The sequence below is a fragment of the Corvus moneduloides genome, chromosome 8, assembly GCF_009650955.1.
Source record: "Corvus moneduloides isolate bCorMon1 chromosome 8, bCorMon1.pri, whole genome shotgun sequence".
NCBI classification, from domain to species: Eukaryota; Metazoa; Chordata; class Aves; order Passeriformes; family Corvidae; genus Corvus; species Corvus moneduloides.
The window spans coordinates 6,832,265-6,844,977 of NC_045483.1; the positions used below are offsets into that span (position 1 = coordinate 6,832,265).

The window sequence follows — 12,713 nt, forward strand, 5'->3', positions numbered from 1 at the left end:
CTAAGTACAGTAATTTACACTGAAAATAAACTTTTCTGTTAAATATTCAGGTGAATACATTTTCCTCCCCTCATTTACTTGGCTTGATTTTGGATAAAATGAATTAGAGGAGCATATACCTGAAGAACAGAAAAAAAATGAAGGCAGCAGTTAAGTAAATAAAGGCCAGTTTCTTGGACACAGAAAAGAAGCCTGTAAACAAACAGCTGCTAAGAAGCAAAAAGCACAGAGAGAATACCTGAAGTGGTTAAAGGGGATGATCAACAAGTAGGCTGTGTTAGCACTTTTTTTTTTCTTTTATGCAGCACTTACACCTAGTACCTGAATGGTGCTGTAGAACATTGCTTACCTCCTTCACAAAAGCATAATCTTTATGTATAGTCTGTGATTCACAGTGCCAAGAGCTGAGGCTCTTCTCTTCATCTGAGTAAGGAAGTAGATGGAATGTTAGCCCTGTGCCCACGGGAGGAGGGGGCAGAGGTGCAGAGTCTGTCCTGGGCCGTTTCTTGTGGCTTTTGACATCCATGTGTTGTGTTTGTTTACAGCCGGAAACACCAAAGCCCTCTGAAAGTGCAATGAAAGAACTAAAAGGGATTCTGGTAAGAAAACTTGCATATTGTATTCCATTTTCTTCTCATTGAGCTGACAGGGCCTTCTGTGCAAAATGTGGAACTTCTGCATTTTGGTTTGAAGCCTTAGAGCAGTTTTAGGGCAAATCCCCCAGTTCCACCTTTGATTTGACTTAAGGATGGTTTTGGTCTTGCTAGGAGAATTTGTTTTTGCACTCTGCTCTGGGTTTATGTGCTCCTGCCACTAGAAGGGATTTTATGGTGTGTGTCTGCCCTAGATCCTTGGGAAACTTTCCAAATACTCACAGTGGGGATGCTTAGGAAGGGAGAGGCAGCTGAGTATCTGTATCTAGTCCAAAGCAAAGCCCCTGGACTGGACATATAGTGAATATAGAGTTCTCCTCATCAACTGCTGCCCTCTTTCCTGTGGCACCAAATTTCTTGTTAGCATAGGTGAAGTCCAAATAAAGCAATAGCTGTGGTCTGTCTGCATTTATTTATATGTAGAAAAAATTGATTCTGAATAGCTATCCACATAACCACTTCTCACAAAATAAAAACATGAGGCATGTTTGGTTCAGCTGAGAGCAATGTGCTAAGTTTGCTCCTGTTGTGTCCTTTACTCAAGTGTTGCACTGTTTGTTTTTAACCGGTTGCTTCTTTTGCACCAGAGCTAAAATTGTATCAGTCAGAAGGAGCTGCAGTTCTCGCTCCCTGACTTCTGTAACCCCGAAGCTTCTCAAGTGCCATTTTGGCACATCGGGTGAAATTCTGCCAGTATTGAAGCAAAATACTTCAGTTCCACTCTGCAGAAGGTGAAGCTAATCATTCTCATCATCCTGTGGGTAAACAGCCCTTGTAAAATCCAGTTCAGTAGTGGTTTGGGGGATGCACGGCAGTACAGCAGAGTGTAGCCATAGCCTTTGCTGTGATTTAAAATCACCAGTGGGGCATCAGTGATGTGTTAAAGTTGCTGTTCTCCAATCATGTGAAAGCAAGGGAAGAAATGATCTAGAGAGTCACCAGACCTTAATGCTGAGCTCTAATTAGAGGGACACATAATTAAATGCGGCGCTAAATAGGAAAGGAATGAAATGGAACTCTGAGGCTGTGCTTTAATCAGAATTCCATAATTACAGGAATAGCGGGATGTGGTGTGCTGCTTGGACCAGTGAGGGTTGGACAGAGCCATCCTGCCCAAGGTCCTTTCGTTCTCTAATAGCTGTTTTATTTCTTCAGCACTGTGTCACTGGCACCAGGGGAGACTTGATTATGCACTTCAGAGGGAGCAGAGAGGAACCTGCAGGCACTGCACTTCTGTGTTGGGCTCATTGCTTCTGAGCCTTTCAGGGTATTTGCAGTGCAAGACAAACTGTATAAAATGCAGCTCCAGTCTATTCTTGAGAGCAGTGATTATGCACAGTCAGACAACAAACATGGGGGTGGAATGTGATGGAGTAAACATTTGTTGTTCCTATGCTAATTATGCATTTTGTGTAGACCTCCATATAATTGTTACAAACAAAACACATTTATGTTGTGCAAATTCCAGAGCTTGAGTGGCTCCCTTTTTTAAGTTGCTTTTGTACGTGTACATTTGTACAGATCTGGAGCATACTACTAATGAATAACCTGCTCAGTAAATTTCCAATGGTTTTGAAAGAAAATATTTTAACTTTTAGGCAAGAGTGAAGAATTAAGTTACTTTGCAGGGCTCTTGAAAGTAGCACAGCTTGTGCAACTGAAAGTGCTATTTCCTTTTGTCGTTGGCTATTTCTGCTCAGAAGTTATGTGCTTATCAACAAAAGATGTCAATAGAACGTTATCTGTGGTCTGGAAAAATGCTATTTGAGTCTGACATGTTTTGGAAGACTGAATAAACAAGATTTCTGGGAAGACTCAAAAAGAGAATGAAATAGTATATGGGTACCAAATTTTCAGTTGCATTGTAAACATTTTGGGTGAGTTTTACAATCAAGTGGGTTCTGATTCAGTAACTGACTGTTGTGGGTTGGGAAATGCATGCAGTATGCACTAAATGCATGTGTAAATTCCTGTAGGCAAGTTGGCTTTGCTTAAAGCCTCTCTTCCTCCCACTTTAAGAAAAATGCTCCTGGACCTGCAGCTTCCCTGATTCTACATGCTAGCCTTGGCATAAGGCAGTAGTAGCATTTATTTCTGTTCTGTATGTACAAAAAACCGTTTCAACTTGAGATCTAACTCTGTGCAAAAGAGAAACCTTGAAGTGTGTAGACATAGGGTCAGGTTTATGGCAGACCAGCTACACTATAGGATATAATATGCTGCAGTTGTGGCTGATAAATACTGACTTTTGCAGACATATGTACACACCAGGATGCAGCAACACAGGACCATGCTAAAATAGAAAACCCACTGGAGCAATAACAGATGGATCTTTGGCTTTTTGCTAAGAGAGGTTAACTATGTGCATGATAACTCTCTGGCAGTTTTTTAAGATTCTTTAAATGTTAAGATGGACGGAGTTGGCAGCTCCTTGCGAACATCAGAATTTGTTCATTAGTGATCCAGAGCATCCCTCTTATGCCTGATATCACCCCACTAATGTGTAGTAAGTGTGGTTTATCCCCACATTAAACCCAAGTAAGGGTGGGGTGGCGAGCTGATCCCAGAAGCTCCTGTTGTACCGATGGAAGAGCTTGGCCCGCTGCTCTAGATCTGCAGTGTGAAAGATTCTGAAGTTGTGCACATGAGCTGCTTAGCAAGGCATGATCTGTCCTCAGAGAGCTTCTCATGCCTGTTTCTTGCTCTAGGAAACACTGAATAAATCCACCAGTTCCCGAAGCTTGAAGTCCCTTGAAACAGACAGTGGTGAAACAGAGCTGGAACGAGTCCTGCGACGCCGGAAAGTGACCACTGACCAGGACAGTGGCAGTAAGTGCTGGGCTCCTTTGGAGTCCTCTTCCTCTCCCTGCATTAAGTGACTCTTGAAGCTTTACATTCTGTTCCAGACCATTGCCATTGCAGCCATTGAGAACTCCACCTTCTTCTACAGTGACTCCCTTCCCTGTCTCACCTGTTGCTTTTGATCCCATTTTCTCCAAGAGATGCTTCTGTCAGGATTTTCTGCACACACAGACACATACACTCAGGTTCCTCTTTCCAGCCTGGAGCTCAGATGTTACTGCTGGAGTTTTTGCTCGAATCTACTGTGAAAATACTCTTGAAAGTAATGCTAGCCAGAGAGATGAGATTTGGGACTGGTGATTTGAATTAACCTTCTCTGCAGACCAGGGGTCTGCAGTTTTTATGCTGTGCTTTACTGTAATCTTCTGTAAAAAACTGTTGACGTTCTGCTTGGTTACAAACACAGCCTGTGCAGGTCTAAGTCCATGCCATAGTACATGCAGATGTGGCTGGTTTGAATGTCACTGCAGAGTTTTATCTTGGACTTTGCAGACAGTTCACTGACTCCTCATTACTACTGAGAACAGGCTTTTCAGCCATCAGGTTGGGAGAGCACCAAAGTTGTGCCTGGGTAGGGCTGTGTGGGCAGCAGGAATTCCCACCCCAGAAGGCAGGAGAATCAACCCAGCAAGTGCTGCCTGTGGTAAAAAAGGCAAATCTTGGTGGGGAGAGCAGAAGCTGCAAATGTGGTATTTTGATACTCTCTTGCACTGGATGCTGTTGATTAAAATTCCATTTTGATTTCTGCACTTAGCTAGAGTTCTGCTCTGCTCTTGTGTTGTTTCTAGACCAATCTGGATAATGGAAGCATTAAACTTTCTTTGGATTCTAGGTCCCACTGGAATCTTGGCCACATCAGAATCAAAGTCTCTGCCTGTGCTGGGTTCGGGAGCCAGTGCCCCACAGGCAGCGTTGGACAAGAAGGATGCGGAGACAGAATTCACTTCCAAAATACCCAACTCAGGTCCTGTCCCCAACCAGCCTAAGGGTGCTACAGGCTCCAAGCCTACTTTACAGTAAGTAGAATATGGATTTATAGATATATTGTAGAACAAGATGTGTTTAGCTGGTGTGTTTTGAAAATGATTTAATACCAATTTTGGTTAACACAATAAATGTGCAGTCTGCAGCTGTTTACCACTGACTCCTCAAATAATTTCCAGTCTCATGTGAAAGGAGAAGTTAAATTCTCTGTAATGAAGTTCTTTCCCCCTAAAACCTGTGGACGTTCTTCAAAAAAAAGTTCCTCTTCTCAGTCCAAAAAAAAACCTCAAGAGATTTTGAAAAATAACAAGGTTGAGGGTTTATTCCATATCCTGAAGAGAAGAGGGATGATAGTTATATTGTTAAGTCTTGATTAAAAGTAGTTCTGGCAAATATTTTCAAAAATACAATCATGTGAGTCATCTTGGTCTATATGCTGGTGTGCAGGGCAGTTTCTGTTGAACCAAAACAAGTCCTGAGTATTACTCTTAAAAATTGGTTGGCAAAAAATTTGAATTACCTTGAAATGTCATGATTAAAAAAAAAAAATTAGTGCTGCATTGCACAGATGGGCAGCAGAATTTTTCATCACAGCAGATTGAAGACCTGAACCCAGCATCAGAGTTAAACTTACTTCAGCAATATTTATTTCAGATTCCCTGGAGTATAGGTTTGTTCTCCAACCATACCAGGCTCCTTTTGGAATTAGGCTGTGCACTTGGTTCGGTTCCCTTGCCAGATTGCTTTTCAGTTTGTCACTTCAAGAAAAGGAAATAGATGAGACAAGTAAGATTGGCAGAAGATTGTAATTATGGCTGATTAAACCTCTGATTTCCCACTCTGTCCGTTAGAAAATACCACCAGTACCAATTCTAGCAAGTCTCCATTGCTTTTTTCAGAGGAGCAAGTCATGACAAATGAGCTGAATATTCAGTTTGCATCTATTTTTATGAACTAATACTTCACTCTTACGCAGGTACTTCCATCCTTTATTTTTGAGTGGATGAAGAGCCCAATTTCCTTTTGTGCTCTACAGTTGTATTTAATTCCTACTAAGACTTAAAAGCAGAATGCCTTTTTCATTCATACGTATTTTCCCCTTTTATTTCATGTAAGTATCCTTAGAGGAAAGATGATCTTCATTTTAATTTAATCAGAAAGATGAAGATATGTTCAACAGTTAATTTTATTGAATAATGCCTTTGCATTTTCTTGAACTCCTACCCTGACAGAAGGGTGAGGTTGTTCCTGAAAAATGTGTTTGTAGTTCGTGGATTTCTACTATTTTGAACAAACCAGAAAATACAAGCAACTCCTGCCACCTTTTGTGTACCTTTGTTCCACTGAACTAAGTGGAAATTGCATTTACAAGAAAGGAAATGAAATAATTGCAGGCACCAAGGTCTTACAGAATGCGTGGTGAATTGACAGTGAAAAGGATCTTGTGTTGACAGTCACAGTTGTTATGTGTTATAAAAGCATATGTGAAGCTCAATTTATTTCTCAGCTTGCCTATTCAGTGACATCCCGAAAGACACATTTCACTTCAATTTATCCGTTTAAAGCATTAAAACAAATGTAGTGGGCCAGAGTCCTTCGTGCTGCAGGGCTTCCTTGCACTGAGCCACTGGTGTAAATCTGCTCAATGGGCAACACTCATCCCTTAGGGATGGTTTTCCAGCAAGAGGGAAGGTGCTGGGGCTCTCCTGCTCTGGTTTGGCCAGGCTGGCAGGAGGAGCAGGGACAACCTGCAGGCTCCATACCACGTTGCGGTGCAATTGCTTTCCTTTTCTCTCCTGGGTGCTGTTTGCAGCAGAGGTTGGCAGAAGCAGCCTCCAGACTCCAAGGTGTGAAAGCACTGTTGGAAATAGGGCTTGTTGGAAGCAGGTAGCAGAGGGAAGTTCATTTGGCCAGCAAGTCTGACAAGTGGGCTCTGTAGTTAGGGCAGTTTTCTCTGAGCTTCCCTGGAAGCAGCTTAGTTTGGATCAGCAGAGCACTTCTGAAGCAAATCTCACTGTCCTCTGCGTTTGCTATGCTTTGATTTGTATTCTGGAGTGTTCTTAGTGCATCCTGTATCCCTGGATTCATTGGATGAGTGAAGCTAAACCACGGGATGTGGTCCAACCTTTTTGGGTGTCCTGGGGGGGCACACAAGAGCTGGTTCAGTGAATTACCCTGAAATCTGCTCTGCAGCAGGGGCTGCTTCCCTTCATACTCTGCTCCTATTCCACCACTCCATTCCAAGTAGCCCGTGCTAACTGAACAAACAGTGCCCTGCCTGGACTGCATATCCTACATGAGAAATCCTCTTCTCATTCTTCATACCTGAGGTTAAAGGATGCAGCTCCCTCATCATTTGCCATTCCTTGAAATCTGAGCAAGGTGTGACTTCTTCATCTGTTTGCAGCAGGTAGCAAACATTTCCCATCACAGGGGAGGACTGCATGTCTCATAATTGCCAAGTGTCTCTTGCAGGGAAGGGTTTATTCTCTTTTCTTCACCTAGATTTTAATGTACAGCTTGCTATAGAAAACCTGAGTTTAGAACCTCTAGGTGAGGTGTCATTTCAGTGCAAGAGGTTCTTGTGTGTCTGAAGCCATTAAGGAGGTGGTTCGGAATGTGTGAAATTTTGCTGAGGTGGTGCTTAGGGGGGAGACATCAGTAATGTGTGTCCTGTAGGCAAACTGAGGCCTTACCTCAGTGTGCAGGTAACTTCCTCTGCAGATCTCTTCCCCAGTGTTTAACCCAGCATGAGTGTAATTCTGCTTAGAAGAGGTGACAATTTATATTCCTTGGGAGCAAAGAGAGTTCCCGTAACCCCCTGCAGTGTTTAGGCACAGAAGGGAAAGGTGTGTCTGGCTCTGCCCCTGGGTTTTTGGTTGTTTGGTGGGGTTTTTTTCAGCACTTTGTAAACATTGTGTTTCTGGGCTGCAGAGTTCTCTGCTGACAGAGTGCACTACAGAGAGGGTTAGTGTTAATCTGATGATTTTATACAATTAAAGGATTTGTCCTCCCTCTCCCGGCTGTAATCTTAGTACCCCAAATCATCCACCAGCTCTGCAGGGAGCAGCTCAGCCTCAGCTGGGCTGAACTGCAAAGGTTTTCCAGTGCAGCTTGAACATGGGCAATTTGGTTTGAACAACAGATGAAGAAAACAATGGGATGTTCTGGAAGTTGGAGGTCTCCTCAGTTTTAACTGTTGTAAAAGCTACCGATAGATTTTTCTTAGCTTGTACTCTTTGTGTGCCTTCTCAGTGCAGGCAGATGCTCTCCCAGATTCTTCATTTAAGTAAATTTTCTGATTTTTTGGGCTTTTTCAAAAAAAGTACCTGAAAATGGGAACAATTTCCATGCTAAAGATTGTCTGCAGTTCTGTTCTGCTGGCTGCTACATTGACCACCTTTGTACTCAGCTGGATTTAGCAGGGGCATTCTGAAATGGAGAAGGTTTCTTGCACGTCCTTCACAGATGTCTGGTGTTGCAGGTAGCACTGGTACTATCAAAGAAGGGAACAAAGGGCTAATTCACCAGTGTCACTGTTTATATTCCCTGTAATCTCTGTTGGACAAATATTGGTAGTAGTGTGATGGAATTTTTTGTTCACTTGAGACTTTCAAAACTTGGAATTGGTGTATTTTTTACTGTTGCTCAGTATTAGCCTGTGGTCTTCTCTGGCTTATTCTCCTGCCTTGTCAAGAATTCTGAAATAATAGACACATCTGCCATTTTTGCTTTTGTTCTCAGTGAATATTGACATAAAATTCTGTTTTCTAATGGATGCATATTACAATGATTTTACAATGATTTCATGAATAGAGCACCAACCCAGGTTAAATAATGCCAAGATTCTAGTATTACCAGAGGAAACAAAGAAAATCCAAATCTCAGTTGACAAGCTGATCCTTAGTTTGTCCTTTTTACTCCTACTGTAAATTTTATGCAAAGGTCACAGCAGTGCTAGTTCGCAGACTTTAGTAATCCTTTAGTATTTACACCTTCTGTAGGTTCTGTAACTATATACACAGAACAGATTGCTTCTGATACTCTTACATAACAAAGCATGCAACACTGCATATCCCATAGAATTGATCTCAAATGCATTTGTCATCTAAATCTAAATTTCACAGTGCAGATTTTTTTGTGTTTAGTCATAAAAATATATGCAGACTTGAGAACAACTGTGTGTGAATGAGTACAATAGAACTAGGGTCTCAATGTCTGGTTTAATATATAGTGGCACAAATAACAAGAATATTGATAACAGCATTAACAATCTTAATGAGGGAAGAGCTTTGCATAGAACTAAATGCAGATACCTTGGCTGGACAAAGTTGAGTTGTTCAGAACTGTGGCAAACTCTGTCTTTACTCACTCCTTTTCCCAGCTTTATTTGTAGGAGTAGATGCTGTTTTTTGAAAAGGAGCACCAAAATTATGTTCATTCTTCACACTGAAACATTCTGCTCTTGACAAACTGTTGAAAGTAAGCTGTGAATACCTGATAAATAGGGTTAATAATTTTTAACAATGCCTCAGCTGTAACAGCAGCATTGTCAGGCTGGTGCTGCACCAGTGTAAAGGATTTGAAGAAGGCAATACTAGTACAACAAAGTCAGATAGTAATTCTTATTTTTATGCTGCAAACACTGATTTAATCACCGGTTTTCTCCATTAAACTACTTTATATCGACATCTTTCATTTTTCTGTCCTTTGAAGGTGGTAAATATGATTGCCATTTTATCCATTTTTGTTATAAATGAAACAGACTTCAGAGCGTTTGGCTGTGCATCAGTTGTTGGAATGCTGCCATACACTAATGCAGACTCCCCACTGTGAGCCCAGTGGAGAATTATACTTTGATTCACCAGATTGTATTAAATAGTCCAGCTGTTGGGATTTGAAAGATAGTTACCTCCAAAGTGAAATAAAAATGAACTTGGCATTTATAGCTTTGACCATTTTTGTAGTGTTGGGCAATCAGCTTTTCAAAAGTAGCACTTTTTAAAATAACCCTCTTCTGGTTACACTGCTTTAAAAAGTTTAATTTGCTGTAACATTCAAAATACCCCGCCCTGTATTTTTCTGGAATGATTGGCAACTTCTGCATAAAATAAGCATTATTTTCCTTTTGAAATCACTAGCTTCTGATGATAATCAAATGAGTCTGAAACTGTATCTATTAGTGCCAATTTCTGCATTAATTAACTTATACCAAAGTTCTAATGTTAGAGACAATTCTTATAATTAAAGCTTGAACATGGAATTTCATTTGCCGTATCCAGCGCTGCAAGCTGAGTAAATTCTTTCTGAAATGGAAAGTGCAGCAACTGTTGTTTCTGTGATTATTTTCTTGGTTTTAAGCTGTTCATTTACTCTCTCCCCATCAGGTGGGAGCTGGTGCAGTCCCCACCCCATGTTCTAATTGTTGAGTGGGCTGACCTCTTTCTTCTTTGTCATTTTCTTTAGGACAAAGACTGTCACAATAAAGGGCAGTTCATGGCAGATGGATCCTGTAGCTGAATTTCTTTCTATGGCCTCCAGTTGATTCTACTTTTTCCTATCAAGGGTGCTGCCTTGCCAGTATGGAAGACTGTTTGTAATAAATGAGCATGAAAATTTAAAAGAAAAAAAGTAGAAGGGAGGAAGAAAAGACTCTGGACAAGCCAGTGCAGTGTGCGTAGGACCTTCCAGCACCAGGGATTTCAGCACCTGCCCAGTTTGGGCTCTGTGGGTGTGGAGAGTGCATCCATAGTGGTGTGTAAGGCCCTACTAAGGATGGGCCAATGCAATGTGGCTGCCATCCCTGAGCCTGCCTGGCTCTGAGCCCACAGGCACTGGGCTGACAGGCTCTGGGAGGCTCAGGCTCTGGAATGCACGGTGCAGGAGGCACAAGCCTGTGCTCCCAGGCTCTCTGTCAGCCCTCCCAGCACGGTTAAGGTGGAACACCCCAATCTGCCACTTATTCAGGTTGAGCATTCCCAGTGTTTGCCATGTTCTCTGCTGGTGCATTCTGGCTAATCTAAGGATTTGCCTGCATGTTTTCAACACCAGTACAAAGCTTTTGAATACAGACAAGTGCTTTTAGTGTTCATAGGCTGATGCCAGCTTTGACAAATAACCCAGGTGTCTCTGACCTTTCCTTCCTCCCCGCTCAGAGGCTTTTTATCCACACAAATCCCTGCACTGCAAACAATGGTGGTGTAGCCCCATTTCTGCAGCACAGAGTGTGGGTTGAACACCCTCGAGAGTTCAGCAAAGCCAGTGGGTGAATTTCCAGAAATCATTAGCACTTGCTCCCAGTGAGACCAGCAGCAGCCAAGGGAACACTTCTACCTGGTTACTCTGTGCCTCAGAGTTGTGCAGTGCAGCCCCAAGTGGGTGGCTCTGGGATAGAGGTGTGGAGAAGCCATTTCTCAGTGCCTTGTTTGAGTTCATTTTTCATCTTCCATGCCTGGCTTAACGAATGGTCCAGGAGGGGGAATGTGACTGCTGCATTTTGTGCACTGCTGTCTGTACATAACAGCTGTTAAATCCTTAAATGTATTTGTTAGCTTAGCAGACCTGTCTTGGTCATATGTGCTACTAATAGAAATGCTTTTCTGTGTTTTTATGCTCTTCTGAATATGTGAACTTTCATGTGTATTTATATATTTATTCTTTCTCCTCTAGATCAACCAGTCACACAGAATTTACAAGAAAAGCTTCGAGCAGTGAACAAGAGACCGAATCTGTGGTAGTTTTAGATCCTGTGTCCACCAGTGGAGATCAAATGTCTGAAAACACCCTGAACCAGAACAAAGTGAAAGAAGAGAAAACCAAGCCACCGCATAATGAAACTAATGTTGGGAAAATAAAAGAAACAGATAGTTCTAACTGTTAATTGTTACTCTGAAAGGCTGTAACTTTTGGGAATCATTATCTGGACATGTGAATTGCTTAGGTGTGTTACTAGGGGCTACAGTCTGTACTCCAGACAGAAATAATACAGATTGAAATGGTCTTTTGTATGCAGTTTTTGTTACATGCACTGAAGTGTTAAATTACTGTGTGTCACTCAAAATCCCTTTCCCATTTAATTTGCAGGTATGGTTATTAATTTCTTAGATAGTGTCAGTTACCTTTAAAAATGGATTTGAAAAGGGTTTTTTAACTCTTCTTTTATTGAGAAGATGCCTTGTTAAAGGTCTGTTCCAAAGCTTGCCAGAAGCCCCTTGCATCCCTCTTGAGCTGGACAGGTTTGGGTTAGACCCTGTAAGTGATTACACCCTCATCAACTTCAGTATGGGAGGGGTGATACTAATTATTAATAAAAATGTGCTTAGACACATTGCTCTAAAAATATTTTAATATCCACTTAAACCAAGATCTTGTTGGTCCCCTGACTGCTGTTCCCACACAGGGAGGAAATGAAAAGCACAAGCACAACCCTTCTGTCTCAGATTCCCAGGGGACAGAGACTGAAAAGCAGAGGCAGTGCAGCATCTCATTGTGGTACCAAGATTTTTGGCAGCGATAGCCAGAGTCAGGGGTTTGTGGGCTGGGACTGGTGCTCTCATTTGGGTTAAAAGCTTTCCAAAGGAGGACTTGCTCCTGAGTTTTGTTTCAATGTTACACAGCAGCTTTTGGAACTGCTGCAGCTGGAGTCTGTTTTTACTGCTGCGCAAAAATAACTTGCCTTAGGCTCCAGTGGGCATGGGCTGCGTTTGGGATTGATTCTAGGACTGCAAGTTATTGGGAATCAGCGTTCTGAGAACTCCCAGTGCTAACAAATGAGCCCTTGCTTTGAACCTGGCACACACTGGTGGCATTAATTTCTTTATGAGGTGACACTTCAGGTGTCTGTGTTTGATAACACAAATCCCAGTTTCCCTCAGCCCTTATTGCCTATGACGACGGTGAGATAGGAACATCATTGATTTGCTCTACTGCCAATTCACATTCCATTGTAGTCTCTTTAAATTCAACACAGTATCTCATTCTTTTATAATGAACAAATGGAATCAGGGATTTGCCTAAAGATTGGTGTAACTGAAATTGGGTGGGCACGTACTTGAATGCACTTGGATTCTTTTTTATTTAATTATTTGAAACAGTGATAGTATTGAAGGATGAATGTTCTGAGTTTGTTGGTTTGGCTCTGCATGCAACTGTCTGGTGCTTTTCCTAAAAATAAAATGATAGTAATGAGTGTGGTGGTTTCACATCTCTTTTGGT

The 12,713-nt window shown here is 41.8% G+C and overlaps 1 protein-coding gene across 2 annotated transcripts in view; it reads left to right on the forward strand.

The window, feature by feature from the left end:
* Positions 1-12,705, forward strand: part of SHTN1 (shootin 1) — a 54,393-nt gene extending 41,688 nt beyond the window's left edge. For both annotated transcript variants that reach the window (XM_032116341.1, XM_032116342.1), the window contains exons 14-17: positions 546-599; positions 3,362-3,482; positions 4,348-4,531; positions 11,169-12,705. In XM_032116341.1, coding sequence (XP_031972232.1) covers positions 546-599; positions 3,362-3,482; positions 4,348-4,531; positions 11,169-11,379 — 570 coding nt within the window. In that variant the 3' untranslated portion in view covers positions 11,380-12,705. The remainder of the gene's footprint in view (positions 1-545; positions 600-3,361; positions 3,483-4,347; positions 4,532-11,168) is intronic.
* Positions 12,706-12,713: the final 8 nt, after the last annotated feature.